We start from the raw sequence: 26,369 nt of genomic DNA, 5'->3' as shown, positions 1-26,369 counted from the left end.
GGTTGCACATTGACACATACCGACCGATTTCTCTAACAAGCTGCTGCTGCAAATTAATGGAGCACATTATTAACAAATCAATTATTAGTTACTTAGAAAGCAATAACCTGATATACCCTAAACAGCATGGTTTCAGAAAGGGCCTTTCTACGATAACACAGCTATTGGAAACTTCTCATGACTTCGCAGAGATAATCAATTCCGGGCTTCAAGGAGACGCCATATTCGTAGATTTTTCGAAAGCCTTCGATCGCGTACCCCACTATGAACTGATTGAAAAACTCAAACTAATTGGCGTTGAATCTAACACTGTTGCATGGATAGCGTCCTATCTCTCACTCAGATCACAATATGTATCGGTAAACAGTGCTGAGTCTGAGAGCCTTGAGGTTTTTTCTGGTGTGCCGCAGGGGTCCGTGCTAGGGCCATTGCTCTTTCTTGTGTACATCAACGACATCCCATCATGTGTTGAGCCTAACGTAACAGTACGTCTTTTCGCAGATGATTGTGTTGTCTACACAACTGTTCGGTCCCTGGAAGACCAAATTAAACTAAACACCTCACTAAACAGCATTGCAAATTGGTGCGAAAGATGGGGAATGAAGTTCAACATCAGTAAAACAGCTTGCATCACTTTTACACATAAAAAGGTACCTGACATATTCACTTACAATATAAAGGGTGCAGCATAATAAGATCAGATATTGTAAAATATTTGGGTGTGACATTCTCGAGCTCGCTCAAATGGGATACTCACATTGATAATATTTGTGCAAAGGCATTCAGGCAACTCAATTTCTTGCGTCGGAAATTGGCTACAGCACCATCCAATGTGAAATTAACTGCGTATAAAACCCTGGTTCAGCCGATACTTGAGTACGCCAGTATTGTATGGTCCCCGCACCAGTCTTATCTCATTGATAAACTAGATAGAATACAGCGCATGGCACTCCGTTTTATTTATTGCAGATACTCACCGTATGACAGCGTCACTGCTTTACGTGAACAAGCAAACGTCCTGACTCTAATATCAGGACGGCGTATCGCTGCCATGAAGTTTCTTTTCCTTCTTTATCACGGGCGCATAAACATAGACAAAACAAAGTACATCAGGCCTCCTTTTCAACATTCGGAAAGAACAAATCATGATAAGTGCATAAGACATTTTTCAGCGCGCTGCAACACATTTAAATATTCATTTTTTCCCTCTGCAATTGAAGCCTGGAACCATTTGCCAGAAGAAATTGCGCATGTCGACTCTATCGAACAATTTGAAACCAAAATACGTGCACTTTTCTATGAGTAGGTCTGCTTGCGATTGTTTAGTGCTCTGCTACAACATTGTGCTGCACAACTATGTCCTGATTGTTTGACGTTGCACTTTTCGCAGCTCTTACCCCTTGCCTGTATTATCTGCCTTGCACTGTTTTCTTTGATCTGTTCGTTCTGTTTGTATCTTATTTATTAGCGCTGTAAAAATTACCGCATTTAATTGCTTTCTCCTGTTTTTGGCCCTCAAGGTATTGTTCTGTTCTGCTTGTGACCCACTCCTGTATGAGCCTGTAAAGGCTTACAGTATTGCTAAATAAATAAATAAATAAAAATTTGAATCCTTATTTGTTTTCTTTCTTTTCGCTTTCTCATCCACCTCTCTACGTGTAGGGTAGGCAAATGGACAAGGCCTACTAACTGCACTTAATGCGCAGGCAGCATGGTATTTAGAGCGCGAGTACGTCTGTGCTCGTTAGCTTTCTTGTGCCAAGCTAGAGTACAATATACGTGTTCTGAATATAGTCTACAATAGTTTCTAGGCTTGCCGCTCAGCTTTTAAAACATATTTTCTCGGACCACGTCGACGCCTTGCTAAGCCCGGGCTGGGCAACCCGATTTGTATTTGTTTTCACTCCTTGAGCTGTTTTTTCTTGCTTTTTTTTTTCTTTTTTGTTCACCTGTTGAGCTGCCAGTGATGCTCTCCTGTAGCATGCCCGTCGATCTCTTCAAGGGCTCGTATCATCCGTGTTCAACATCACGAGCTTCCTGGTCTCTGGCCTACTGATCCACCGCCTGAGGCCAGCACCCCGGGTGCTGGCCTGGTACAACGTGGTGGTCACCTTCGCTGTCTCCTGCGGCTTTGCTGTGGCGATGCTCATCAAGTGCGAGTATGGCACCATGCCCGGAGTTTCACTCGTCCAGGGAAAGTGAGTGCGCGCTTCTTGTTGGTGAAGGTGCGAGTGTCGTTGGAAATTGAAATGTTATCGATGCTAATTAAAAGAAATGAAGAAAAGTTTATTCTGTTGATATTGTGAACCTCCCGAAATGAGTGTGCTGCTTTCAAAGTGTGATTCGCTACAGTGAACGAACTTGGCGTCGATTCTGCGCTTCCCGTCGATTCGAGGCACTACATAACCGCTCTTGCTCACAGATCTACATTTGCCAATTGCAGCTGTCGGAATATTTGTTTCTAATACTGTAAGCTTGAAATAAACGCATGCACACTGCCTATCTTATTACTTGCTACTCCTGACAAAGGAATGCTTATGATCAATAATACCGGCTTTAATTATGCCTACAGAAACTGCTTAGCTATAGCCATCAACATAGCTTCAACCAGCCACATGGTCACAAAATATGACACAATTCCTGAGTGCACCCGTGTGCAGTGTGTTAATGTATGTTGGTGCTTGTTTGATGTTCGCATCCTGGAACTGCCGATCGGTTGTCGTGAATTTAAAACGAGCTGACCACCAAACGTTAACGTTATCTGTATCATAACCAAAGTAAACAAGTATTAAATAATAAGAGTAATTGCCTCGTGTCTTGAGAAAAAAGAAAGTTATGGTAGTCGGGTTTCAACGTACTAAACTCTAACCTCGAAATTTCGTTTCCAGGCTTGACCTGTACAACCAGTGCAACGACCAGTGTGACTGCACTCTTCACAGCTACCAGCCTGTGTGCGAACCCGTTGGGGGCACCATGTACTTTTCACCCTGCTTTGCTGGCTGCCAAATGCCGGCCGGTGAGTTCGGAGCCAACCTGACTAAGGTAATTTTCATTATCGTTCTACAGAACTTGGCACATGAGCATATAACAATTGGCACAGCTATGAGGCAAATTCCACCCGTCTACAAATGCATTCCGCAGACACGTACGTGTCTTCAACAAAAAACTCAAGGGGCATAGCCAGGTGAACCTCTGAAATGATATTGATGTAATAATAAAGCGTAATACGATGCTCGATGTAACAGTGACGTGATACAGGTTTTCTAGGCGACGAAGTCGTGCTTGGGAAATGTGGCGGTGCCAACGTGGTCCTGCTTCTCAACTTCGCAGATAAGGTTCTTTCGGTTTAAGCAGCAGTGGACGTTTTTTTTTTTTTTTTTTTTTTTTGTAAAATGCACCATATATGCTTTTGGGGATAGCAGAAAATATGGAACCGAAGGACGCGTGCCAGACTAATTCCCGGATTTTAACCGGGAGTTGTTCAGCGAAGCTAAAGCACCCTGGTGCTGAAGACAATACGAAAAGCGATGTTCAGCTTTGCGCCAGGAGGCACTCCATCGGTAACAGCTAGGAATATGTGTCAGGGAAGGCGTAAGTGGTTTCCTTGCAGATTCGCCCCGTCAAGGACTGATAAGCACAGTTTGAGCTTCCGCATATTCTCGGCACTGAGTACTTGCCGATATCCTTCATGGGCCTGAGCAGCTTGGCATCTGCACTTGACATCTGCTGTGCAGTTCTGCTGAAAGGCCCTCAAGGACTACTGTGTGTTTGACAGAGGAGCCAAGAGGTGCGCACTATTTCCCGAGATAGGGACTCGAGGGCTCTCGCTTGCTTTGCATCGTGAGTGTGGCGTGAAAGGTCTTCAGCCACCCGTGTTCACGACTGTCTATTCCCTCATGGAGCGTTGCAATTTCAATCGACCCTATGCACAACCACGACCACGCAGGCCACCACGCCCGCACCCATAACGGCCAGGGTGGTTTTCGGCGATCTGCTTCTCTGCTTCCTTTCTACAGCGATAGCGTTTATGAGAACACTCTAGTCGGATTCGCGACATCATCATATGCTGTTGCTGTCTATGTAGTAGTTAATAGCAGGAATTGCTCACGAGGCACAGATGCGCCGCGCCTTCATACCTGTACACGCGATAGCGCGTTCGACCGGATCCGCCACACAAGCTGCTCTCGGCCGCATGCAGGCAAGCTTCCCTAACCTCTTCATCAGTCATCGAGCGCAGAGCTTATGAGCGCCACGAAGTGGAAATAAACTTTCTGCCAACCAGCTCGTTCTGGTGCCCGTAAGAGCGCACAAGATGGTAATAAACCATGCGCGGAGGGGAAACAAATTATGCGATGTCAGCAGCACTGATCTTTATCAGTGGTCGGCAGCCCTCAGTTTCCAAGAAATCGAAGGTAAATAATTGCAGTAAACAGAATACGAAAGTACAAGATGCAAAAGCCACATTTTTTTCGTAGATGTACGTAAAACCCGATTCCAGCGGTGATGCGCAGATTGTTCGCGAGCAGCTTCGAACGCTTTCTACAGTTGATGCTGCGCTAAACACTGCTAATGTTCCAGCTAAAGTGTTGCACTGGAAATGAACCGAAAACCGAAGAAAATCGTTAATTATGCGCGAGCCCGAACTGAACCGGTCCGTTGCAATTTTAGTTCATTCCAGAAATTATATATATATATATATATATATATATATATATATATATATATATTGTAAGGAAGAAGAAGTGCCGGTTAGTCAGGTGCATCTCCGGTGTATGAACTACGACGAAGAAGTGCCGGTCGGTCAGGCGCATCACCAGCGCTTTTACGCACGGGGCTTGTCCTGACTGCTCGCAGGGTTCTGACTGCCGCACCGAGTTCGACCTCTCAATCCTGTCAACAAACACCTTGACATTTGGTGGAGGTGCGGGGTACGACTCCATCAACGCTGGAACTTCGCAGCCGAACCCTTCAATCATCTCGGCCCATGCCGGACGATCCAGCCCAGTCTTCTCGCACCATGCCTGACGATCCAGCCCAAGAAGCAGCAGTCACGGCACCAACTGTCATCTGTCCTGGCGTGCAGCGTCAGCGGGATCCTGCGATTTTTGCGGGTACCGGTGATCAGGACGTCGAGGACTGGCTCGCCTCGTACGACAGAGTCAGCAGGCACAACCACTGGGACGATAGGGAGAAGCTCAACAACGTAATTTTGTACTTGAGCCACGTTGCGCACTTGTGGTATCGGAACCACGAATCCGACATCTCGACATGGTCGGCGTTCAAGACCAACTTCACGGAAATCTTTGGTCGCCCTGCCGTACGTAAACTTCAGGCCGAACAACGCCTGCGCGGATGCGCCCAGCAACCAGGTGAGAATTTCACCAGCTATATCGAAGACGTCGTTAATCTGTGCAACAGAGTTGACGCAACGATGCCAGACGCCGATAAGATCCGGCATATCCTCAAGGGAATTGAGGACGACGCCTTCCAGATGTTGGTCGCCCGGAACCCGACCACAGTGTCTGTCGTCATTGCGCTGTGTCAAAGTTACGACGAACTTCGAAGGCAGCGAGTTGTCACACGACACCCGCCCTCAGAATTCGCCCCTGTCTCAGGTCTGACGCTAGGTGTTGACGAGTCGCCTCTAATGCACCAGATAAAGGAGTTCGTGCGCGAAGAAGTTGCTCGGCAGCTTTCCCTGGTGCCCTTTACGAACGCGCAACCACAATCCCCATTGACACGGGGGTTACAGACCGTCATCAAGGAGCAAGTCGCTGAGTGCCTGCCAGCTGCTATTCCACCGCCTACAGTCGCGGCGCCCTTGACATACGCTGACGTCGCTGCAAGGCCGCCCTTCGCTCCCCGTCCACCTCGCCAAGCTGTTGCGCGACCGCCCCCGATTCCCTTCTCGCCGCCTGCACCACAGCTACCACGCCAGCCAAATCCCTGGCGCACAGCCGACAACCGCCCGATTTGCTACCATTGTGGTATTCCGGGACACGTTGCCCGCTTTTGTCGACGCCTTATGCAGCCTACTTATGATTACCGCCGACCCATGAACAGTTACGCCCCTCGACAGCTACAATCCCCTGTGCCACCAGATGAAACCCCTGTTCCCTACACTACTCGTCGTTCGCCATCCCCACGCCGCCGTTCCATCTCACCGATGAGACGCCGGCCAAGCCCTCTGCCTCAGGGAAACTAAGTGTCGCAGTTCCCGAGGCGAGAACTGCGTCCCCTTCGCTTTACCCAAGGCCTCGAAATCACCCCTGCAACGTAATTGAGGTATACGTCGAAGGGATTCCAACATTCGCACTGGTCGATACGGGCGCAGCAATCTCGGTGTTAAGCGCAGGACTTTGCCGACGGATGGGAAAAGTAACGACGTCGCTACCCAGCACCTCCACCACTTTATAAGATCGAGACCGACCAAGCTGTAAAGCGCTTTTTATTCCAAAAAGGAAAGCGCCCCAGCTCATGCGCGAAGAAGTAGAAGAACAGGGAAGATGATGATGGCTATGTACAAATGAAAACGACGAAGTACGTTAATAGTGCTTACACTATATATATATATATATATATATATATATATATATATATTGGTTTGCAGTTCCGGTTGGCCACCTTCTTTGGAACTTTTCATCCATGCTAAGTCTATTATACGAGTTGGCTGTGACATTAGAAGTGGCGGCACCGTTAGTGCAGTTTTCAGCGTTGTGCTATGGGGAGGCATGCATGTTGGAAATACACTTGTGAACTTTTGAAATTGGTAGCCGTGAAATAGTTATGCGTTGGTGGGAGATCTACACAGGGAGACCTACATATATAATTGCTGAAATAAAGATGCCCTTTCTAGCTTTTGGTTATACTGATATGTATACTAAATTAGGTGCAATAGAAGTGGCGTATTGTTTCCGAGGTGCATTTCCACAAATGTGATGTTTTCTTGTAATTACTTACGTGTCTTTCTTTTTTTGTCTTTCCCGCCGGCTCAGGAGCACAGTCGAGCTATCGCACAAAATTAGTCTATGCTGGTTTATTGCAATTATTATTAGGTTACGCAGACAAACACAATCTGACTCGGCCCGGTTTAAACCGTTATTAATACGATTATCAATCTTAGCCTGTAGTTCAGATACTTTGTATATGTCTATCCTCTTTAAGTCTATACCCAATGACCCAACTTGTCCGCTATCTTGGGCCACTAGGTATGTGCTGTCTAGCCTAGCGGACAACACGGTCCACTGGGTATGCGTCTGAATAGAAAGCTTGCTGCTGGCTGATGTCTGGCCTAGTAGACAACTTAGATCACTGGATATGGTGCCACTAAGCATGTGCCCGAATAGACACCTTGGGCGCCACGTATGGATGGATGGATGGAAAAACTTTATTTTGGTCCATTGGGTCGCGCTAGATTCCTAGCCCGAAGCGGGCCGCTCCCACGTTGGGACCGAAAGGCCTAGCCTATCGGCCGCTTCGCGGGCCCGTTGGACTGCCCATAGCTGTTCATCTAATGTGAGACTGCGTAGAGCTGCGTCCCACCGCTCTTCAGTGTTGTCCTTGTCGCTGCGTAACGCGGAGCAACGCCAGAGCATATGACTTAGATCAATGGTGTCGTTACATTTATCGCATGTTGTATTAGTAGATATCTCCGGATAGATCTTGTTGATTAATAAAGGGTTTGGATAAGTTCTTGTTTGTAAGAGCCTTAGCGTAATGGCTTGAGTTCTATTTAGTTTACTATGCGGAGGGGAGAAGACCCTGCGTTGTAGGTAGAAGTGCCTGGTTAGCTCGTTGTACGTGAGGAGGTGGTCCTTGTAATCAAGAACCTCAGCATCTTCTTGCCTTGTGGCTGCACGGTTGGCAAGTCCTCGTGCAGCATTGTGGGCAGATTCGTTTAGGTTAACGGGAGCACCGTTGATTTCTCCCATATGAGCAGGAAACCAGATGATCGTGTGGGGTTTGACGACCTTTCCGTCGAGAATTGCCAGGGCCTGTCTAGAGATGACTCCTTTGGCAAATGCTCGGGCGGCTGCCCTAGAATCGCTGTGGATCCTGGATGTCTTTTGGTCTAAAAGTGCCAATGCGATGGCTACTTGTTCTGCAATGTCTGGTTGCGTGGTGTACGTGGAAGCCGAGTTGACGACTTCACCTTTGCCGTTCAGAATGACTGCTGTGAAGGCTCGTCTATTGGGCATGAAAGCCGCGTCAACGAACGAGCATTCCTCAGCCTGATTTTGAGCTTTCTCTAGCAGGGCTTTGGCTCTGGCTTGCCTTCTGCCCACGTTATGAACCGGGTGAACATTCCTTGGAACAGGCATGACTGTAATATTCCTCCGCAGATCGTTAGGAATTTCTCTATGATTATTATCTATTGCAGTAATTGGTATACCAATTCGTTTGAGGATCTGTCTTCCTGATCGTGTGGTAGAGATTCTAAAGAACTGGGCTCTTTCTTGTGCCTCGGCTATTTCCTCCAGTGTATTGTGCATTCCTAGTTGCATGAGTCTTTCGGTTTCCGTGTACATAGGTAGCCCAAGAGCTAGCTTGATTACCTTCCTTAACAATGCATTCAGTTTGTCTCTTTCGGATCTCTGCCACTCGTGCATGGATGCTACGTAAGCGAAGTGACATAGCACAAAGGCGTGAAGCAGTCTAACGACGTTTTCTTCTTGAAGCCCATGTCGGCGGTTAGTTACTCTTTTGATAAGCCTAATTGCGTTGTCCACTTTCTTAGCGATACGTAGAATCGTTTGATTATTGGACCCGTTGGCTTCTATCACCAAGCCCAGGACCCGGATGGAGTCCACCCTTGGGATGACGCTTCCGCTCCTGGTATAGAGCGTTATATCGTTCTCCCCAGGAGGAATCCATCCTCTGGGTTTGCGGCCTCTTCTCTTAGATCTGTATAGTAGTAGTTCTGATTTGTTTGGTGAGCATCGGAGTCCCGTTGGGATGAGGTACTCTTCAGTGACGTTTACGGCTTCTTGTAATCTTTGTTCTATTTCTCCGTCGCTGCCCTCAGTACACCATATGGTGACTTCATCCGCGTAAATGGTGTATTCAATGCCTTCGATGCCTTCGAGTCTTCTAGCGAGACCTATCATTGAGATATTAAAGAGAGTGGGCGAGATGACTGCTCCTTGGGGTGTGCCTCGGTTGCCTAGCTTCATTGTATCTGATGTTAGGTCCCCAGCCTTGAGCGTAGCCATCCTTCCACTGAGAAAGGCTTCGACGTATTGATGAAAGTGACTACTCAGACCGAGGTTTGAAATGGTTTCGAGTATAAATGTATGGAAGATATTATCAAAGGCTTTCTCCATGTCTAGTCCCAGTATCGCTCTCGTGTCCCTAGTCTTGTGGCTGATTATTTGGTTCTTGAGTAGGAGCATGGCATCTTGCGTAGATAAACCAGGTCTGAAGCCGATCATCGTGTGAGGGTAAACCTCGTGCTCTTCCAGGTACCGCGATAATCGATTCAGTATTGCATGGTCAGCAACCTTTCCCACGCACGATGTGAGCGAGATCGGTCGGAGATTCTCGAGGCCAGGAGGCTTGCCCGGCTTTGGGATTAAAATGGTGTTAGCGGTCTTCCATTCGCCAGGAACGTCACCACTCTTCCACATCTCATTAATCAGTTGTGTCAAATACTCTATGGAGTCATCATCCAAATTGCGGAGCATCTTATTTGTTATCCTATCGGGACCGGGGGCAGATTTCCCATTAAGATCGTGCAAAACCGCCCTGACCTCTCCTACTGTGAACTCAGCATCTAAAGTTGGGTTGTGTGTTCCCGTATATTCCAATCGAGGAGGTGGCTTCTGCGTGTCCTCGACGGATAGGTACCTATTCACTAGCTGTACAATAACTTCCGACTTGGATGAGTCATTCTGCGCCACGTGCAACATTTTGTTTAACGTGTTGCGTTGATTCGATTTCGTGTTAGTTTCGTCTAGTAGGTGCTTCAGTAGATTCCAGGGCGCCACGTATGTCGTATTTATATTGTGCCAAGGAGTAAGTAGCTTTATGTAACAGGTGTCTTCAATGCGATTAGCATTCTTAGCCTACTTCAGATATTTTATGTATAGCTATCTATCTAGCCTCCTTAAGCCGTTCTTCAATAAAAAAAATTCTTTAAAATTTATCCGGTGCTGGGCGGGACGAAAACATTTTCGGCTTTGCTTGCAGCAAGCAATGTTGCACCGGCTACCACTGCCATTGGTTCGCATTTCGCGCAAGACTGCAACTCTTTATTTGCCGTGGCAACAATCCGCGGTCACACAAAACACGTGACACTAAGACATTACCGTTCGCTGGGCACCTTCTCGGAACTTAGCTGGCCTCGTCTTCATCATAAGGGATATATGAAGCTCGCTGTCCTCAGTCCTGAAGTATAGAAGACACTGCATCCAAATGGCAACGTCCTGCAGGCACCTATCTCTATATGGGACGAGTTTGTGAAACATGGATGACCACATGGGCTTAGGCGCGATTCTCTGTTCCCCGGAACCGAGTGTTTAGGACGCTCAGATATCAAGTCCGTGCCTATAACGGTTCACGCAGCAATCTCTGGAGCGATAATAAATAATAATAATAATGCTAAACACGTACGTAGTTACAGGGGACTCCAAAGCTCAATTGCTACAACCACCGATTTCTTACATACAGTGTTATTTTCATTCACTTTTCTTGACTTATTGGGTAATGGCAGAAGGGCATGGGCGACTGCGACGTCACACGTTCTGATCGCATGTTTATGCGGGGCTTGTGTTGACGGTTGCGTGAACTCCAGAAATTCTAGCGTGACTAAAGCATCGAGCACGTGAGCTAAACCGCGAATAAAACGCTTGAATAAAAACAAATAGCTCTTCAGTCACCAACGAGAAAACGACAGGCCCTCTCTTTTTGAAGCGAGCCCAAGGTCAATGAGTGACACTTTTCGCAGCCCTAAGCTGTTAGCTCACGCCACGTCGGCACGCGATCTTTCGGATGGTGAGCAACCTACAAGGTTTCAAAGACCACAAAGCCTGACGAATCACTGCTGTGAGAGAAACTTACCTCTTCCATCCCCCCTCCTCCCCTTCAAACGCACAAAAAGGTTTTTATCACATATGAACTGGCATTTGCTTTTTTATGTTTTCAGTGCAGAGCGAGATAGCGAAAACTAAACAGAAAGACAGGGAGGTTAACTAAGAGGGAATGTCCGTTTTGCTAGCCTGCACTGAGAGAGGCAGGATATAAGGCAACGAAATTAGTGAGAGAACCAACACCACAGGGCAAAGAAAACACACGCGAAGTCCCAAAAACGCCGTAGTGTCGTATGCGTTCACGCAGGCCACATGTTCGAAGGAAGCGCACCGTCCTAAACTATGCCCATGCTTTTAAGTAGCATACTACGCGAGAAACATGAAATACATTGTAACTCGGTGGGTTCAGTCAGTTCCGTACGTAACGATAATGGGATGGAGGTATAAGTGGATGACGGTGCTTTCTGTACTTGCACTCGTTTCTGCATATCAACGCGATCAATGCGCTGAGTGAAGGCACAGGATGCAGCACGTCTACCCTGCCCAGAGTTGCCCTCCTGAACACCGAACTTCACTTGCCATCAGCGCCTCTGTATTTCTTTTTTATTATTATTATAACGGGGGCTAGAGGGCATTTTTGTTTTATCACACAAGGTGAAACACTGCAATGCATCGAACTCGTGGAACACAAAGTTCTCAACGAATGAATTGCTGTGTTTTCTTTCAGCTGACTAACTGCAACTGCCTCAAAACTTTCGACGACAGCGACTTCTTCTCGGGCAACGCGGTGGTGGGCTTCTGCAAGGGAACCTGCCCCATGTTTGTGCAGTTCATCATTATAGTCTCACTCATCCACTTCATGGGCGTGTCCACATCCGTGAGCCACACGCTCTTTATGCTCCGGTAAGCACCGATCCGATGCCTTAAGTGTTTTTAGAATGCTGCAGAACGCAATGACACCATGCGTAAAATTTTGTGACGCAGGCGCAACAATCGTTAATGTGAGTTTCCCAAGTTATTCTCGATCGGAAAGTGTCAAATATATGAAACAAGTGATGTGGAGGTTAGTTTCATTAAAGCTGTGCCTACTGCAGTCTGCCGTAGTGTTCGTCTGCTTTGATATTGTCAAGATGCGTTTCGTTTTTAGTGAGAATGCTGTGTAAAGAAAGGCATACTGAAGCGAAGAGTGGGTGTAGCAGTTAAGACGTGAAATCGCAGAAACGTTAGTTGCTTTCTAATTATTATGCAATGGTGAAATGTTGGCTGGAGGAATGGCGTGAAAATGCACTTTATTATCATCGAAAAAAAATAGAGATAGACCGAAGGAGAGGGAAGATATGGCACTTAACCAGAACGACATAGAGTTCGCCGCGTGCACTGCATTGCTGGAGGGGTAAACGTGGTAGAGGAAAGTTGGAGAGGGAATCAAAGAAAAAAGAAAAAAAGAAAAAATTTGCCGCGTATCTGTGTGCTTCGCTGCAAATGTCGTCGAAAGATGATAGCCTTCTGCCGGCCGTACTACATGAGTGCTGGTCTGATCCGCGGCCACCCGTGATGCTGTTCTCGTACCATTTCCGTCCTGGCATGAAGGTTTGCTTGAACAGATTTCATTTTACCGCATTATTTCATCAAGCGGCCATTAATGTTTTGCCCTGCCTCAGACAGCGCTTCCTTTATGTTGAATTGGCCGCATCTGGCTGGCATTGATAAAATTGAGGAGGCGCTGCGTGAGACATGGACGTCATCTGGCAATACATCGGGAAACATGAGCTTGTGCAGTGGGTTTCCTTCCTCCATGGCAGAGGGCGCTCGTCGGCGCGCAGTCGGGGAACGTCGTTCGTCGGCGCGCATAGCATGGCATTTTCAACGCAGCTTAAGAAACTAGGGTCTTTAGAGTTACGTATCTATGTATTTTCTATTAAAGGAACACACCTCCTAATACTTACCTAGTGATGTTGCGCCTCAGATATGCGTAATATTTACTTTGTGATCGATAACGTTCACAAGTATGAACAGCCGTACCAGTTTAAGTAGCGTGGGCGGTAAGCAAGTCGTCCAACTTTGGCCGCGTGGCTGAATCGGGTGACCGACAGACAGACAGACAGACAGACAGACAGACAGACAGACAGACCAAATTTTCAGCGTTTAAGTTCCCCAAGAAAGACTATCGCCTTTAAAATCGGGAAGGCCTAGCAGTATTCGTATGTACAGTATTCGTATGTGGTTACTTGTGTGCTTTTTCACAGTATAAAGGAGAGTTGGTTGGTGAGTAGCGTTTCAAGCAATGGAGTGTGGAGGTATACAACTGGTAGTTTCGCAGCATTTATTTATTTATTTATTTATTTATTTATTTATTTATTTATTTATTTATTTATTTATTTATTTATTTATTTATTTATTTATTTATTTATTTATTTATTATTATTTATTTATTTATTTATTTATTTATTTATTTATTTCGACAGTGGATTTAAAAATGCACCTCTTGCTTATTGACCTAGCAACATCTCGGTTACAAAACCTGTGGGATGTGTGTACAGAAAATCTTGCCATGTAATCACTGTGTGTAAGCGCCTATTTATAGCGCTGAAGCGTAAAAACAGCGACGCAATACTCGCAACCGCCGCGAGAAAAGGGGGTGCACTCAAGAGTGAGGACTTCCTGTTCGCTTTGACATAACTTGAGAGGGTGCAAGCTCTTATCCTTAAGTGCTCTGTACCAACAGATGGGGCAACAATCTTGAGATGCTTTACCCTTAGGTTCGACCTAATTTTAGCATTCGCTCCAGGTCGAGAAGTAGGGTATTCGCAACCTTTGTTAAGCAATCACACTCGCACTTATATTACGTAAGGCCCTGCACATAACACCTATTCCTAAAGCGGCGTGGCTAGCGAACTCGCCTAGCTCCGTGTATACTTTGGTGTGTGCTACCAATGAACCCTTATACTTGGCAATTGTCAGCACACTAATACCGTAAAACTGTTATTTCCTTTGTACTGCGCTAGACGTACGGGGCTATATGTTGGGATTGTCCAATTGCCAAAGTTCTGCAATGCGCTAAATGCTTCGCAGAGACATTGCTACGGTGCGTCTTTGGATTCTGATACTATGTCGATCGCGGGCACGTGATAGGGTGTGTTTCCGCGCGCCTTTTGGCGTACGCGTATATTATAACGCAATAATGAAACGTGAACAGAAGGAAACGAATTAGCACACCTCCTTGTTGATGAGGACTCAGACCACCTAACCTGTATTAACGCGCAGTTTTCTTTTCTCCATCTTTCATTTTTTCACTATCTCAGCTTAAGTAGCATGCCAAGCCTGTCGCTGTAGGCTAACAATGCTTTCTTAAAATTGAGATTGGGATCCGTGATCTTACATACCTGGGCGATCAATGCATTCTACCCCTAGGCCTAAGCCTAAGCGTATGCGAATGAATCACACTATAACGTCACGCATGTTGGCGAATGTGGATAGATAAATGAACGTTTTAGTTTCTTGCAGGCGTTTCATTCCGGCATGATAGTATAGATGGCTTGCACTGACGTCATTGTAGCCGCCATGTTGGTGCACTGACGCGGTGATAAGCTGGGTCCGTAACGTCACGTGAAAGCTTTCAATAAGATGGATTGGACTGAAGTGCTCGTAGTCGCCATGTTGGTGCACCGACTCGGTGATAAGGTGGGTGCGTGACGTCACGTGAAATCTATCTATACCGTGTGTCCCAGCTAGCGTTAGCCAAGCTGTTCACCAATATATATATATATATATAACGACATGGTGCAAGGTGCAATTATAAGACCTATACGGTGTTCGGTTTTCAGACCACTTACGACCGAACACCTTAGGTCTTATGACTATATATTGCACCGTGTTTTAAGTCTTTTTAAAACGTTAGCTGGGACACCCTACAACTGCCGTGTTTCTTTGGCAAGGAAATATCGTGCGTCGTGCTTTCAAATCGCGCGTATTATTGCGTCAGTGAGTTGTGCGGCACACAGGTTGATGTCGCTATTACTCCGTTACTCATGATCGCTCGTGGCTACTCCATCATCATTTTCTCGTCTCTTTTAATCCAGGAGCATAAGTCCCAGTGACAAGACCATCGCTCTTGGACTGGCGAATGCGCTGGCGAATCTGCTGTGTAAGTGCTGCCTTCCTGGATAATTATCGAACCTCGCAGTTGCGCAAATGCGATTCGAAAGACAGGTTATACTCGCCAGATTTCCTTGTGCGTACTACACAGATTGCTTTTTTTGTGTGTGTGGCTCTTGACGCAAGTAATCCTACCGTGCTTCTACGTGGGTTAACGTGGTAGACCTGCATTAATGGTTGCATAAATTGCCATGATGTTTGAAATTTTGTTCATTAAAGCTGTCATCGCAAGTTTGAATTGAATGTACTAGAGAATATAACCATAGGTTATTATGCTTTCCATACCTGCTTTTCTTTTGAACGAGCATATGCTTAGACATGTTGGTAATCCATAGTAACGACTTCTTTTAGCCCACAAAGAGAACATAGGACTGAAATGAAAAACGCGGACACAGCTCTAATTTCCAACGTTTGGTTTATTTTTCGAAGCGGTAAATGTATATATAGAAAACAGACAGCAGCACACGCAGGCGCATTTGTTCAAGTTTTGTACTTTAAAACCAGCAAAGATACATATGTGTCGGGAGTTAAGATAAGATGAAGATAGTGATATATGGGCTGCAAGATTAAGAGACCAGTCTGTCTTGCCATCCCCCTCGAGCCACCCTCTGCGTCTTGTTTAGAAAATCAGATTTTTTTTTTTTTTTTTTGAAGTTCGGTTGAAGGCGCACTAACACATGTGCCCTCCAAGCTAGCAATCTTCGCCGCTTCAATTACTCTCTAGAAATAAAACAGAAGTATACTTGGTATTTCAGTCGATATGCGAAGCTCGGGCTTTTCGAATATTTGTGCATTTATTCCGAAACTTTGCCAATTCTAAAACCCCAGTAAAACGTACATCGGGCGTATTTTCGTTGGCGCGAGTGGCATGGAAGGTTCACCTTAAAAGCGGGTTACTTTCGCTATTAACAAATTCTGTTTCCGTTCCTCAAACTCTGTCTCGTGGTGACTGCAGCGTACATCCCTTACCCGCTCATCTACGGTTCTGTGATCGACGGGTCGTGCCAGGTGTGGGAAAGCGCCTGCGGCACCAGCGGCAACTGCTGGCTCTACGACCTGGGACAGCTGCGACATTCCTACTTGGGCACGTCGGCTGGCTTCCTCTTCGTGTCCGGACTCTTCTCAATCGCCGTTGCGGCTGTGGCGGGCGATCTGAAGGACTTCTACGGAGAAGCCTACCTACAGGTTCCAAACTTCGGCGCGCCAGACTTCGAGCCTCCCAGGAACGGCGTGACAAAGCAGAAAAAAGCGGACGTCAAGCAAGGATCGAAGGGACCCATCCCTAACTGACCGCCGACGCTTGCTCAGAAGCCCTGCCGACTGTGACAGTTCGTGAAGTGTCATGACATGAACTATCATGAAGTGCGATAACATGAACTGTCATGTCAAAGTACGGGGAATAAGAGCTGTAATTGATCGTGCGCGTCCGGACGCTGCGGCGGAGGGCGTTCCCGTGAGGACGACAGTGGGGCGGAAATACCGGAGCATAAACTTCAATAGCTGCGCAATCTGTTCGGGGAAATCGGTTTCTATTTTCAGGGCCATTAACATCATATACCGTTGTCGTGGCTTGCGTTTTTACAAGCATGTTCATCATGCTGTCATGGCCGTTCTTATATTCCGCCGAATTAGAATGCGCTTTTTTCATTTCCTGCGCTATAAGCCTGGCTTGGATGCTCGCGGCCCGACTCCGTCGATTCTCGCAGATTCGGCCCACGTGCGACGCGGATGTTGAAAATCGAGGTTCGCTTATGCATGTCATCCCATTGCACCGCGTAAGAGGGTGACTCACGCTCGGCGTAAAGCGCGCTGAAGATTTCACTTAGTGTCATATCACTGATATCGCATGCGCTTATAACGCAAATCTTACGCGGTTATCTTGTACGTTCTAGTCAAACCGACGCGATAAATAACTCGGAACGGGGAAGTTCGAACACTATAGCGACTTAATCATTGCTTTTTTGGCAATTTACAGTATCTCGCTTGCACCAGTAATCATACGCGAAAGCAATGACATCGACGAGGTGTGCGTCATCGAGTTCGTTGACCTCGGTCTGGATTACACAGCCCCATCCGTCTAGCTGGCGCTGCTGCATGCATTTGATACAGGGAGTGGGTACCGTTTCCTGTTTGTACTCGCTTACCCTGTGCCGTGCCTAAATGCAATGTGGTCCCACGCTACACAAAGCTACCATCTTACGGTAAGTAGATGACCTGCATACCTCGCAAGCGAAGCTGATAAAAAATCGCTATAGGGGGTACGTGTCCAAAAAAAACGCCGGCCATGCTGCCACCGGCCCTCTCTACCGCGGCCTGTTTGGCGCGATAGCACGGCTTTCAAGATTGGTTTCCATTACTGTGAGGGATTGCAGCTGATCTCGGCTGACGCTGCATGCCCATGCGGAGAAATCTGTATATAGTATAATTTTTCGATGTTTGGTCACGTTTGCGAAGGTAACGCAGTTACGAGGACCATGCTCGACATACGTAATTGTTGTCGGGTTATTGTAATTGAATGTGACTTATTTGTTGTTCATTGTGACAATGTTTGAAAGCCTTCGTGTGCACTGCAGGCCGATGCTGCAGTAGCATTTGCTACCAATGTTTTTTGCTGTTGGTCTGTGAGGCAGACCTTTAGTTAATAAAAGGAGCCGCCAACGGCTGAGTTTAGGCGAACGAGAACAAAAGAGTAAACTGTTTATTTCTCAGAACTTGCAGCCTTTGGTGTAGCTTCTGAGATTTCTTCCCCGGCATTTTGCCTGCCAACCGTACCTATTGGTGGAACAAAGAAAAGAGAAACATTTGCTCGTTGGTGTAGATTGAATGACGAGGTATAAATCCTCAACGAAACCTTCCAGAATGACGTAATGGCGTCAGAGTTATTTCCATAAATGCTAAAATACAATACACAGGACCCGAGAGAAACCAGATTATTTCCGAAGACAGTGGTGGTGGTTTGTAGCAACAGGCGGGTTTATCGTGGCGATGGAGGCCGTACAATTGCTCCGCCTGAGTTTCTCCTGCAATGTCACTGGAAAAATGCCACCACACGTTCAGCAAACCGGTCTCCCTTGGGAATCCAAGAAATGAAGCTTCCTTGTGTGCTACAACTGCTCCACGATTACGCCACTACAACTTAGACACAATACACCATTTCATTTACAGAAGCTTGCTCCAATCGGCAACATTTAGAAGGGCGGCGATAATAAGCAGCACAATTCGGCTCAACAGCCCGTGTAAGCATACAGACATAGAATTTTAGCCAAAAGAAAGGCCACCTTACAGGGTGTTTCTACGAATATTTGTTTCTAAGTTCAAAACTAGAGCGAGACAGCGAGTACTTTTTACTACCGCGGCTAGTTCAGCGCACTTAATGTGTACTCACCAAGCCGAGAATCCCATTCTTTTGTGGATTAACCTGGCGCATTTTACTGCTGCTTTAATGTTGTCGGAGAGCAGATCTGTAAAGGAGCGGGAACAAACGTTAGGTTCTCTTTGTCGACACAGTGATGGGGTCGCTTTTGCACGGGTCAGTTAAATCCAATCAAATGTTTGAAATATACGAACATCGAATTTCGAATCGAATATTTTTTTTCAGCGTTTGAAACAGAGCATTGAAAAGAAAATCTGTAAAATTATTTCTTGTAAACTGCGCAGGCTACAGACGCGATATTCCCAACTTTTGGGAACAATCGGTTTTGAACTATCCAGCCTAGCGTTGGAGCCGCAGTGCTTTTCTTGATCGATCAGATATAATTTCATGGCGACAGCGGCATACGCCGGAGTTATTTAGCTCAAATCTTTATTTATACTTCCTATGTCACATAACAATTAAAAGGCCACAAATGGCGTGGCCAAGGGCTGTGTCCCGTAAACATGGTACGTGGGGCGTGCACGTATGATTGCATATACATAGCTCTTATATCGACCCAAAAAGTTTACGGATCACGGGATCTCAGAAAACGCTAAATATCCGAGCAGCCTTTAAATGTAGACAGTAAAACCGTACATCACAATGTTGTTCGCATATACCAGTAGAGGCTGGAAATGGGAATACCAGGCTGGGGCGTTTTGAGGCTGGGGAGATATTCAGCTTTTTGTCAGATCCCTTGGTCCGTAAACTTTTTTTGGTCGATAGTACATAATATGTACAAAAGGTAGAAATGTATGTGCACTGATGGGTGGATACAAAAAAGAAAGGAAAAGAAACTGGAATAAAGTTGCAGAAGGGGCAATTCTATGCTTCCGTAGGAAAAAAAATAAAAAAACATGGTTAAGCAACACTATTAAACAGAAATTAAGTTCTGCGGTTTTACGTGCCAAAACCACGAAACAACTGTTCGCGTAACACTACAAAAACACATTTAGTACGCAGCAACACATTCTTGGTCCGGCCAATAACGGTCGCAACTCTTGCCGGCGAGAAGCCCTGGTACCGAAGAGTGTTAATAGAACCCTTGGCGGCACCGTCTGAGTACATTGCACGACCGGCTACACTGATCTTCGTTAAAAAATAAAAAAAAAACGGTTGTCATGGATAGCATTTCCGCCCAGGGCACCACCGTGTTAACCAGGGGCCTCATAGGTTTCATCACGTACCTCGCAACTATGATGTAGCCGCTTTGACTTAACTTTGGAGTGAAACTCATAGACGGCTGTCGTCGCTAACAAGTAAAATATTCTGGTTCCCGTGTATCACTAACAAGTAAAATATTCTGGTTCCCGTGTGTGGGATTCGAACACATACATGCCGCCGGGTGTCAGCGAAGAGCCCCCGTCATTGTTGTCGTTGATGGCTTGACATCTATGCACGCTTATACAGACAACTAAGACAAGTGACGTACCTTTGCATCTGACTCGGCATTCGTTGTGTGGACCAGGGCTGCACCAGTACCGGCTGTTGATCTGGAAATGATCGAAAGCATGCGCACAGAAAACAATAAGAAATTGTCGTCAACCACTTGCTCGCTTTCTCTGACGTCTACTGGACATTTACCGACACTTTCTCAGGACGCAACTGGAGCGAGAAGCAAGCACCGCGAAAGCATTGCTTGCACAGTGGCGGCTGCTGCTGTTATCTCGCCGAATAGCTCACACGCAGGGCAGCAATTGCATAACTAAATCGAATAATATGTGGCCCCATCTATACTACCCTTGCATTAGAGCACTGCACGGGCTCGGGCTTATCCGAAAGCCCGGGCCCGGCCCGGCCCACGGGCCGGGCCGGGCCGGGTAGAGCAGTTTTTTCACGGGCTCGGGCCGGGCTCGGGCACGGCGTGTGCTTTTTGACCCGGGCCCGGGCCGGGCTCGGGTTTTTTGACGCGGGCCCGGGCCGGGCTCGGGCTTTCTGCGAGTTATTCTCGGGCTTCTCAACTCTGAAAAACATGTATTTTTCGGTCTCGGGCCGGGTTCGGGCCGGTTTCGAGCCGGGCTCGGGCCGGGCTCGGGCTTAAGGTAAAGAGGTGGCGGGTCGGGCCGGGCGGGTAACGTAGATTATTTCCGGGCCCGGGCCGGGCCCGGGTCTCGCCATAAAAGTTTTGATCGGGCTCGGGCGGGCCGCCCAATGTAAAAACGGGCCCGGGCCGGGCCCGGGCCGCAAAAATCGGCCCGTGCAGTGCTCTACCTTGCATTAGTGCAGGCTGCTGGCTCTGTTCTCTAAGAAACTGCGCAGTGGAAGCACAAATGTTACCTTAGTAACCTTAATGCAACAGATTAAAACCTTTAGGCACATAACTCCTTTATTAAAGCGACGCTTTATGTGCATTCTTTAATTCCTGGTGTTTCGTGAGTCTGCTCGGTTGTTTTCTTGCCGAGTGAGTAAAGTGGGCCGATCCTGGACATGGTACAATATTAATGTGGGGCGACACTGGAGACAGTGTCATAGCAGAGTGGGCCAATCCTAGAGGCATTGTAATCCGTGACCGCGTGGATCGCGTGGTGGGGGTCTTGCCGCCTTGCTGGCCAGGTACGTAATCGCTATATGCTGCAAAACTCTTTGCAGAAGATGAACATTTGTTTGGCATGTATTTAACCGCTTAACGAAAGCTCTGCTTCACATCACCATCATCTTCGTCATCATCATCATCATCCTATCTTTATGTCCACTGCTGGACGAGGATTACCCCTGTTTGCGCTAGCTGATTCGAACTTGCGCCTGTAAATTTCCTGATTTCATCACCCGGCATAATTTTCTGCCATCCTCGACTGCGCTTCTTCTTCCCTTGGCACCCCTTCTGTAACTCTAATGGTGCACCGGTTACCTGACCTACGCATTACATGGCCTGCCCAGCTCCATTTCTTTTTCTCTAGAACATCGGCAATTCCCGCTTCCTCTCTGATCGATGCCGCTCTCTTCCTGTCTCTTAACGTGACGCCTAACAATTTTCGCTCCATCGCTATTTGCGCTTTGCTTCACAAAGATTCCAGTAACTGCGTTGAATCTGCATAATTGTTGTTCAGGGCTTTTTAGAAACTAATAATATTGCTTCACTCCTCTTGATTTGTTGATATGTTCTGCCCAAAAGTCCCAAAAGTCGGGCGACGCTTCCACACTGTTTCCCAACCTATGTCTCGAGTCACGCTTGGGGCCGCACTGCAAAAACTTTGCATTATGCACCCTAAATTCAGATCTCGGGGCATGCGTAGTAATTTTTGCGATATGATAAAAGTGCAAGCCTGTCCAAACTATGGTTTTAGATACTGTTGTAACAAACAGATTTGCTTTATGCATTAGGAAGAGTCATCTCTGGTGGCACACTTTTTCTTATATTTCTCTCAAGAATGGTTCCTGATACACTAGGCTTTCAGACCATGATCTGTCATGTGATATTTATATGCCACTTTTTCTTCTTTTTTACTGGACTTTCCACACGCGCGTACGCAGAGAGCCCAGTCAGGCCGTCGTATATACTGCTTTTCATTCACTGCAATCGGAATGCTCGTGTTTGTGCGAGGAGGAGGCCGTGATATGCAATTTTATATATTTTCCGGTTGGTAAAAGGATTACATTGTTCACTGTTTCGTTAATGGTTGCTAGCGATGGAAGAAAAATGTAGCAATTTCGCCCGAAAGGTGAACCATGAATTGATAGCAAATTAGTAGAGAGCTATACGGAATAAGGATAGTAGTTTTATCGGCTATATAAAATTTGACACATTCGCTTACTAACTGAATTAACAAGCATTGTGTCAGCGCGCACAAGCAAACATGAATCGATCCCACTTCGGTGACCGCAGACAACCGCTGTCAAAACGCTGGCGTGAGTAAGCGCGGCTGCAACAACGAGCGAAGCTTCGCGCGGTCTATCGCTTCAACGGAAACTGAGCGGCGAAAGCACAGCGCATACAAAGGTAGGAGCCGTGCTGCAGATCACTTTCAAGATACGGTGCGCGCGACCGCCCGCAGCCGCGCAATGTACAAGTACGCAGTTGCTGGCAGAGAAGAAGCCGCAACCCCTCCCTCCCACGCTGCCTTCCCGCTTTCCTCCTTTCGCGTGCAAGATTGAGCCGCCAGTTTCCCTTGCGCCCTGTAATAGTTGTTGGCAGTGTGATATATACCACGTACGACCACAATTTGCATGTCCAATTGCGTTTTATTAGATCGCGGCAGTCTAAGTCACTGATCCACACTGTTCCTGAAATTGCGTAGCTTAACATACTAAAGCAACGCACGTAGTTATAACTTATAAGAGAGATTAGTTATAAGAATAATTTCGACTGCACCTGGAGGATTCTCTAGCGTACATCCAAAGCACGGCATGTAGGACATTGCTAACGAGTGGTTTTCCATTCCACCGCTCAGCGTAACGCGGCCGCTGCCGCTGAGAATCAAGCCGGCGACCTACTGCATGGCAGCTGAGTGCCACAGCCACTGAGCCAAAATAAAGAAGTACGCAGTTCCTGTTAAAACAGCGCCGGTCATGCGTATTATATGTGCTAGACTCTTGATTTATTCCCTTTTACAGCGAAGCTGTTAAGAGCTAGTTCCTCCAGGATCGTGTCCACGTGTAGACACTATCATCAGCATTGGCTCGAGCGTCGTCGTCTTCTTCCGCAGCTGGCTCGTTCGCGCCCTTCGGTTTGCGCTCGTGCCGTTGGATGCCGTGTCGAGCACTCGCTCGTGCCACTGCTCCCACGTTCGTCGTCGTATGCTTCCACAGCTGGCTTCGTTGCCGCTAATCATACCAGCGTGGAATTTCACTTCTCTTTTGTCGTCGTAATGGGGTGGCCGCGTTCGCAGAGGTATGAGCCATTGCTTAAAGGGATATGAGCCCTTCACGAGCAACTGATGACATGTCCTAACGTGTTTGAGCAACGCCGCCGCGAACGCGTTTGGGAAAGGGCTCGTCGTTGACGTGCCGATTCTAGCGTGAGGGCTTTCGAAGCCCAGGCAAAACGTCAACGAAGAACTGCGAACCCCGAGTTGAGGGAGCGCGATGTTGAGGCCAAACGTCAGTGAAGAGCCGCTGACCCCGAGTTGCGTGAGCGCGATGTTGAGGCCAAATTTTAGCGTCGTCTTGCCCTCCAGGAACCCGACAACGGTGGCGTACGCCTCGGCAACGCTAGCGCCAACTTCCCCGGTGCGACGGCCAGGTTTCACCGCGAGTTTCTCAACCGAAACACTCATGATAGACATGTTCGGTTGGGTGATACCCAACGATGATACGCCCATTCTTATCGCGGGGTCAATATTCACTATACAAGAGACCCACCATAGTCGCAGCTTTGCTGGGTTCCATCTCCACAGTAGTGGAAGGGCTCTGAATCTGTTTACTTCACTTGTATTTTCGCCTCATTGTTCTCATGTGCTATAAATTTCTTTCTGTTATTTTCGCGTGGTTTAAGACGCACATGCACCAGCGGTGACCTACTCTATACTGAAGATGATTAGCTCACCTGGAAAAGCCCGTAGTCGACGCTGCCGTCTCTGTTACGGTTCCTAGCCCTCGTGTTCATGCCACTTTCGGAGTTTACGAGGCATACCCCTGTAAGAGATAACAGCGAGGAAAAATTACTTACCTCTGTGGTCCTAATGAAATGACTGTGGTGGAGCAACGCTGAAGATGCCCGAAGGAGCCTTGCATAACTGCCCCAAGGCGGTCTTGCCGCAGCTTCAAGCAAAGAATATATTTAAGAATGCTAGCGAAAGTGTGAGTGACTCACTAGGAAATATCCGTCGATCAATGGATTGATTGAGGCTCAACTTGCACCCTTGAAAGGCGAGTATTTTTGCATTTCGCCCCCGCATTTTGCCGTGGCCGGGAAGCGACCCTGTGACCTTCTAATCTGAACAGCAAAATGTCAGACCCAGATCAACTATACGGCTGTTCGGAGAACGGAAGACCTTTGTGATGCCACTGCCACTCGATAAAAACGCACGTCTTTTTTTTTTTTTTTTTCGTTGGAGTATTACATCGCGAGATGTAATAGATGTAATACTCCAACTTGTTGCTTGTACGACGAGGCTCTTCGTAGCATACCTTATACTTAAGGAATCGAGCCTGTGACATTTTGAACTATAGCTGCACGTGGGACAATACGAGAAATGCTGTGACATAACGGGGCTTGCATGGGAGGAGCCCTCGGCATATAACTTTGTTCAGTAGCTATTTTCAGCACTTTCTTGCTCTAATAAAAGATTAAATAAAAAGGCCCCGCAGAAACCAGTGCAAATGTGTAGAAGGCAGCCATGCTTTTGCGTAAGAACCCAGGCTTAAGCCGATAGAAGTATTAAGGAGTGCATTGTCTTCGAGATTTTTTTTATCAAGAGCGTCCCTGTAAGCTAGTTTATCAAACCGGAATGGCTTTCTTCCTTCCTTTCGTTTTCCTCCCTTCGGGAACCGAGTACACATATTCAGTCGGTAATACATTCAAATTTTAAAAACGTGACGTCTGTCACGTTTAACCGCCTGAAAAGTAGCACTGAAAGCAAAAGTTCGATCTCGGCCAGACTTGTACGTAACGAATTGCATGTAATTATTTATTTGTAATTTTTCGTGAAACGTCTTTAAAAGGGCTTGCTGAAACGGGTGTATTGAAAACATGTTGTAACATTATCACTTATATATTTGCAACCATACTACCCACGCACCTTACTTTTGTATCGTTGTGTAGAGGAAAGAAGTCATTACTCGACCATGCATGCGTCACATGCGCAGAAGGCGCCGTTTTTGCGCCACGCAAGTAATCGGAGCATCTAGCCTCGCGCACGGCGTTCCGAAAGGTGTAGCTCGGCAGTATACGTTTCTCCACTAAAGCAGGAAAGTCGCGTAAGAGAGAACTCACTACGTCATAGTAGGTATATATAATTTATCAAACTCAAACTGGTGTTAATCAGCAGTTTTAAGACCTATAATGTCAAATTTGTTGCAAAAAATTTCACGCTCGCTGGACTATTGATAAATCCGTCGGTTCCGAACAACGCTGGTTCCTATAAATGTCATATTGCAACTTACAGTTGGACATGTGCCTTCTGGGTATACCGTTCTTGGACAGTTCTTTCGACAAGGAGCAGTATGTGAACTTCCTGCCCACAGTCCCCGTAACGAGAGTTATCAGAACGGCTATCTCAACCAGCTGCATAGCGTCGAACTAATGCGTTCTGCGCTACTCCAAAGCGACTTGACCCGAATTCCATGGCGTATATGAAGAAATGTGGCTATTTAATGATAGCGGCCGGCTCGTTGTGCATGAGCCATTCTTTACGAAATGTAGGCGTCCTTGTGGATTCTAAGGTAGGATAAGAGAGAAAGCTCATGCAACCTGCACGGGTGGAAAAGTGGCTGCGTCGAGTTATTGAATTGTCAAAGATTTCAAGAACCGTACACAATGGAACAGCGTCGATATAGTGCCTGAAACAGTGCACATTGTTCACACGAAGACGTGCATGGCAACGCACCAGGTGTTTGAGAGATTATTTTATTATTCGCTGAGGCGAACATCAGAATCCCATTTATATATTCGCTACCGAGCGAAATAGATTACTCAAATTCGGAATTATTTATTTATTCAGTGACATTCGAGCACATGTAATAATTACTCAAATGAACTCAGCCAGAAAGCACAGCGTACCTATTAATTGCGAGTATAGCATTCCTTAAGAACTTCACCAGCATTGCGGTAGGTGTCTAACCTCTTACACCCAGTAACCAAAGTTGTCTACTATCTTGGACCACTAAGTAAGTGCTGG

The 26,369-nt window shown here is 46.8% G+C and overlaps 2 protein-coding genes across 6 annotated transcripts in view; one reads left to right on the top strand and one right to left on the bottom strand.

The window, feature by feature from the left end:
• Nucleotides 1–17,893, top strand: part of LOC119461103 (solute carrier organic anion transporter family member 74D) — a 75,531-nt gene extending 57,638 nt beyond the window's left edge. The window contains exons 5-9 of one of the 5 annotated variants that reach the window (XM_049655184.1): nt 2,003–2,198; nt 2,889–3,042; nt 11,755–11,930; nt 15,107–15,171; nt 16,138–17,893. In XM_049655184.1, coding sequence (XP_049511141.1) covers nt 2,003–2,198; nt 2,889–3,042; nt 11,755–11,930; nt 15,107–15,171; nt 16,138–16,472 — 926 coding nt within the window. In that variant the 3' untranslated portion in view covers nt 16,473–17,893. The remainder of the gene's footprint in view (nt 1–2,002; nt 2,199–2,888; nt 3,043–11,754; nt 11,931–15,106; nt 15,172–16,137) is intronic. The other 4 variants (XM_049655183.1, XM_049655182.1, XM_049655186.1 and 1 more) reach the window with 4 other exon arrangements.
• On the bottom strand, nt 17,867–25,896 carry LOC119461100 (lysozyme-like). Its single transcript, XM_037722286.2, has 5 exons — nt 25,636–25,896; nt 24,077–24,165; nt 20,027–20,087; nt 18,568–18,643; nt 17,867–17,954 (listed from the first exon to the last, which is right to left on the bottom strand). The coding sequence occupies exons 1-5, from the start codon at nt 25,760–25,762 to the stop codon at nt 17,888–17,890; spliced, it is 420 nt and encodes a 139-aa protein (XP_037578214.1). The 5' UTR covers nt 25,763–25,896; the 3' UTR covers nt 17,867–17,887.
• Between the last annotated feature and the right edge of the window lie 473 nt (nt 25,897–26,369).

Source organism: Dermacentor silvarum, chromosome 8 (assembly GCF_013339745.2).
Source record: "Dermacentor silvarum isolate Dsil-2018 chromosome 8, BIME_Dsil_1.4, whole genome shotgun sequence".
NCBI classification, from domain to species: domain Eukaryota; kingdom Metazoa; phylum Arthropoda; class Arachnida; order Ixodida; family Ixodidae; genus Dermacentor; species Dermacentor silvarum.
This window is presented reverse-complemented; position numbering and strand designations above follow the sequence as displayed.

What these genes read in the sequence shown, in the direction of transcription:
- LOC119461100 (XM_037722286.2), bottom strand. Translation starts at nt 25,762, where the DNA reads ATGCAGCTGGTTGAGATAGCCGTTCTGATAACTCTCGTTACGGGGACT. An exon ending in CAGAAGGCACATGTCCAACT is followed by an intron (nt 24,166 to 25,635) that starts GTAAGTTGCAAT and finishes TATCTCTTACAG; the next exon opens with GGGTATGCCTCGTAAACTCC. An exon ending in AGAATGGGATTCTCGGCTTG is followed by an intron (nt 17,955 to 18,567) that starts GTGAGTACACAT and finishes TTCCACCAATAG; the next exon opens with GTACGGTTGGCAGGCAAAAT.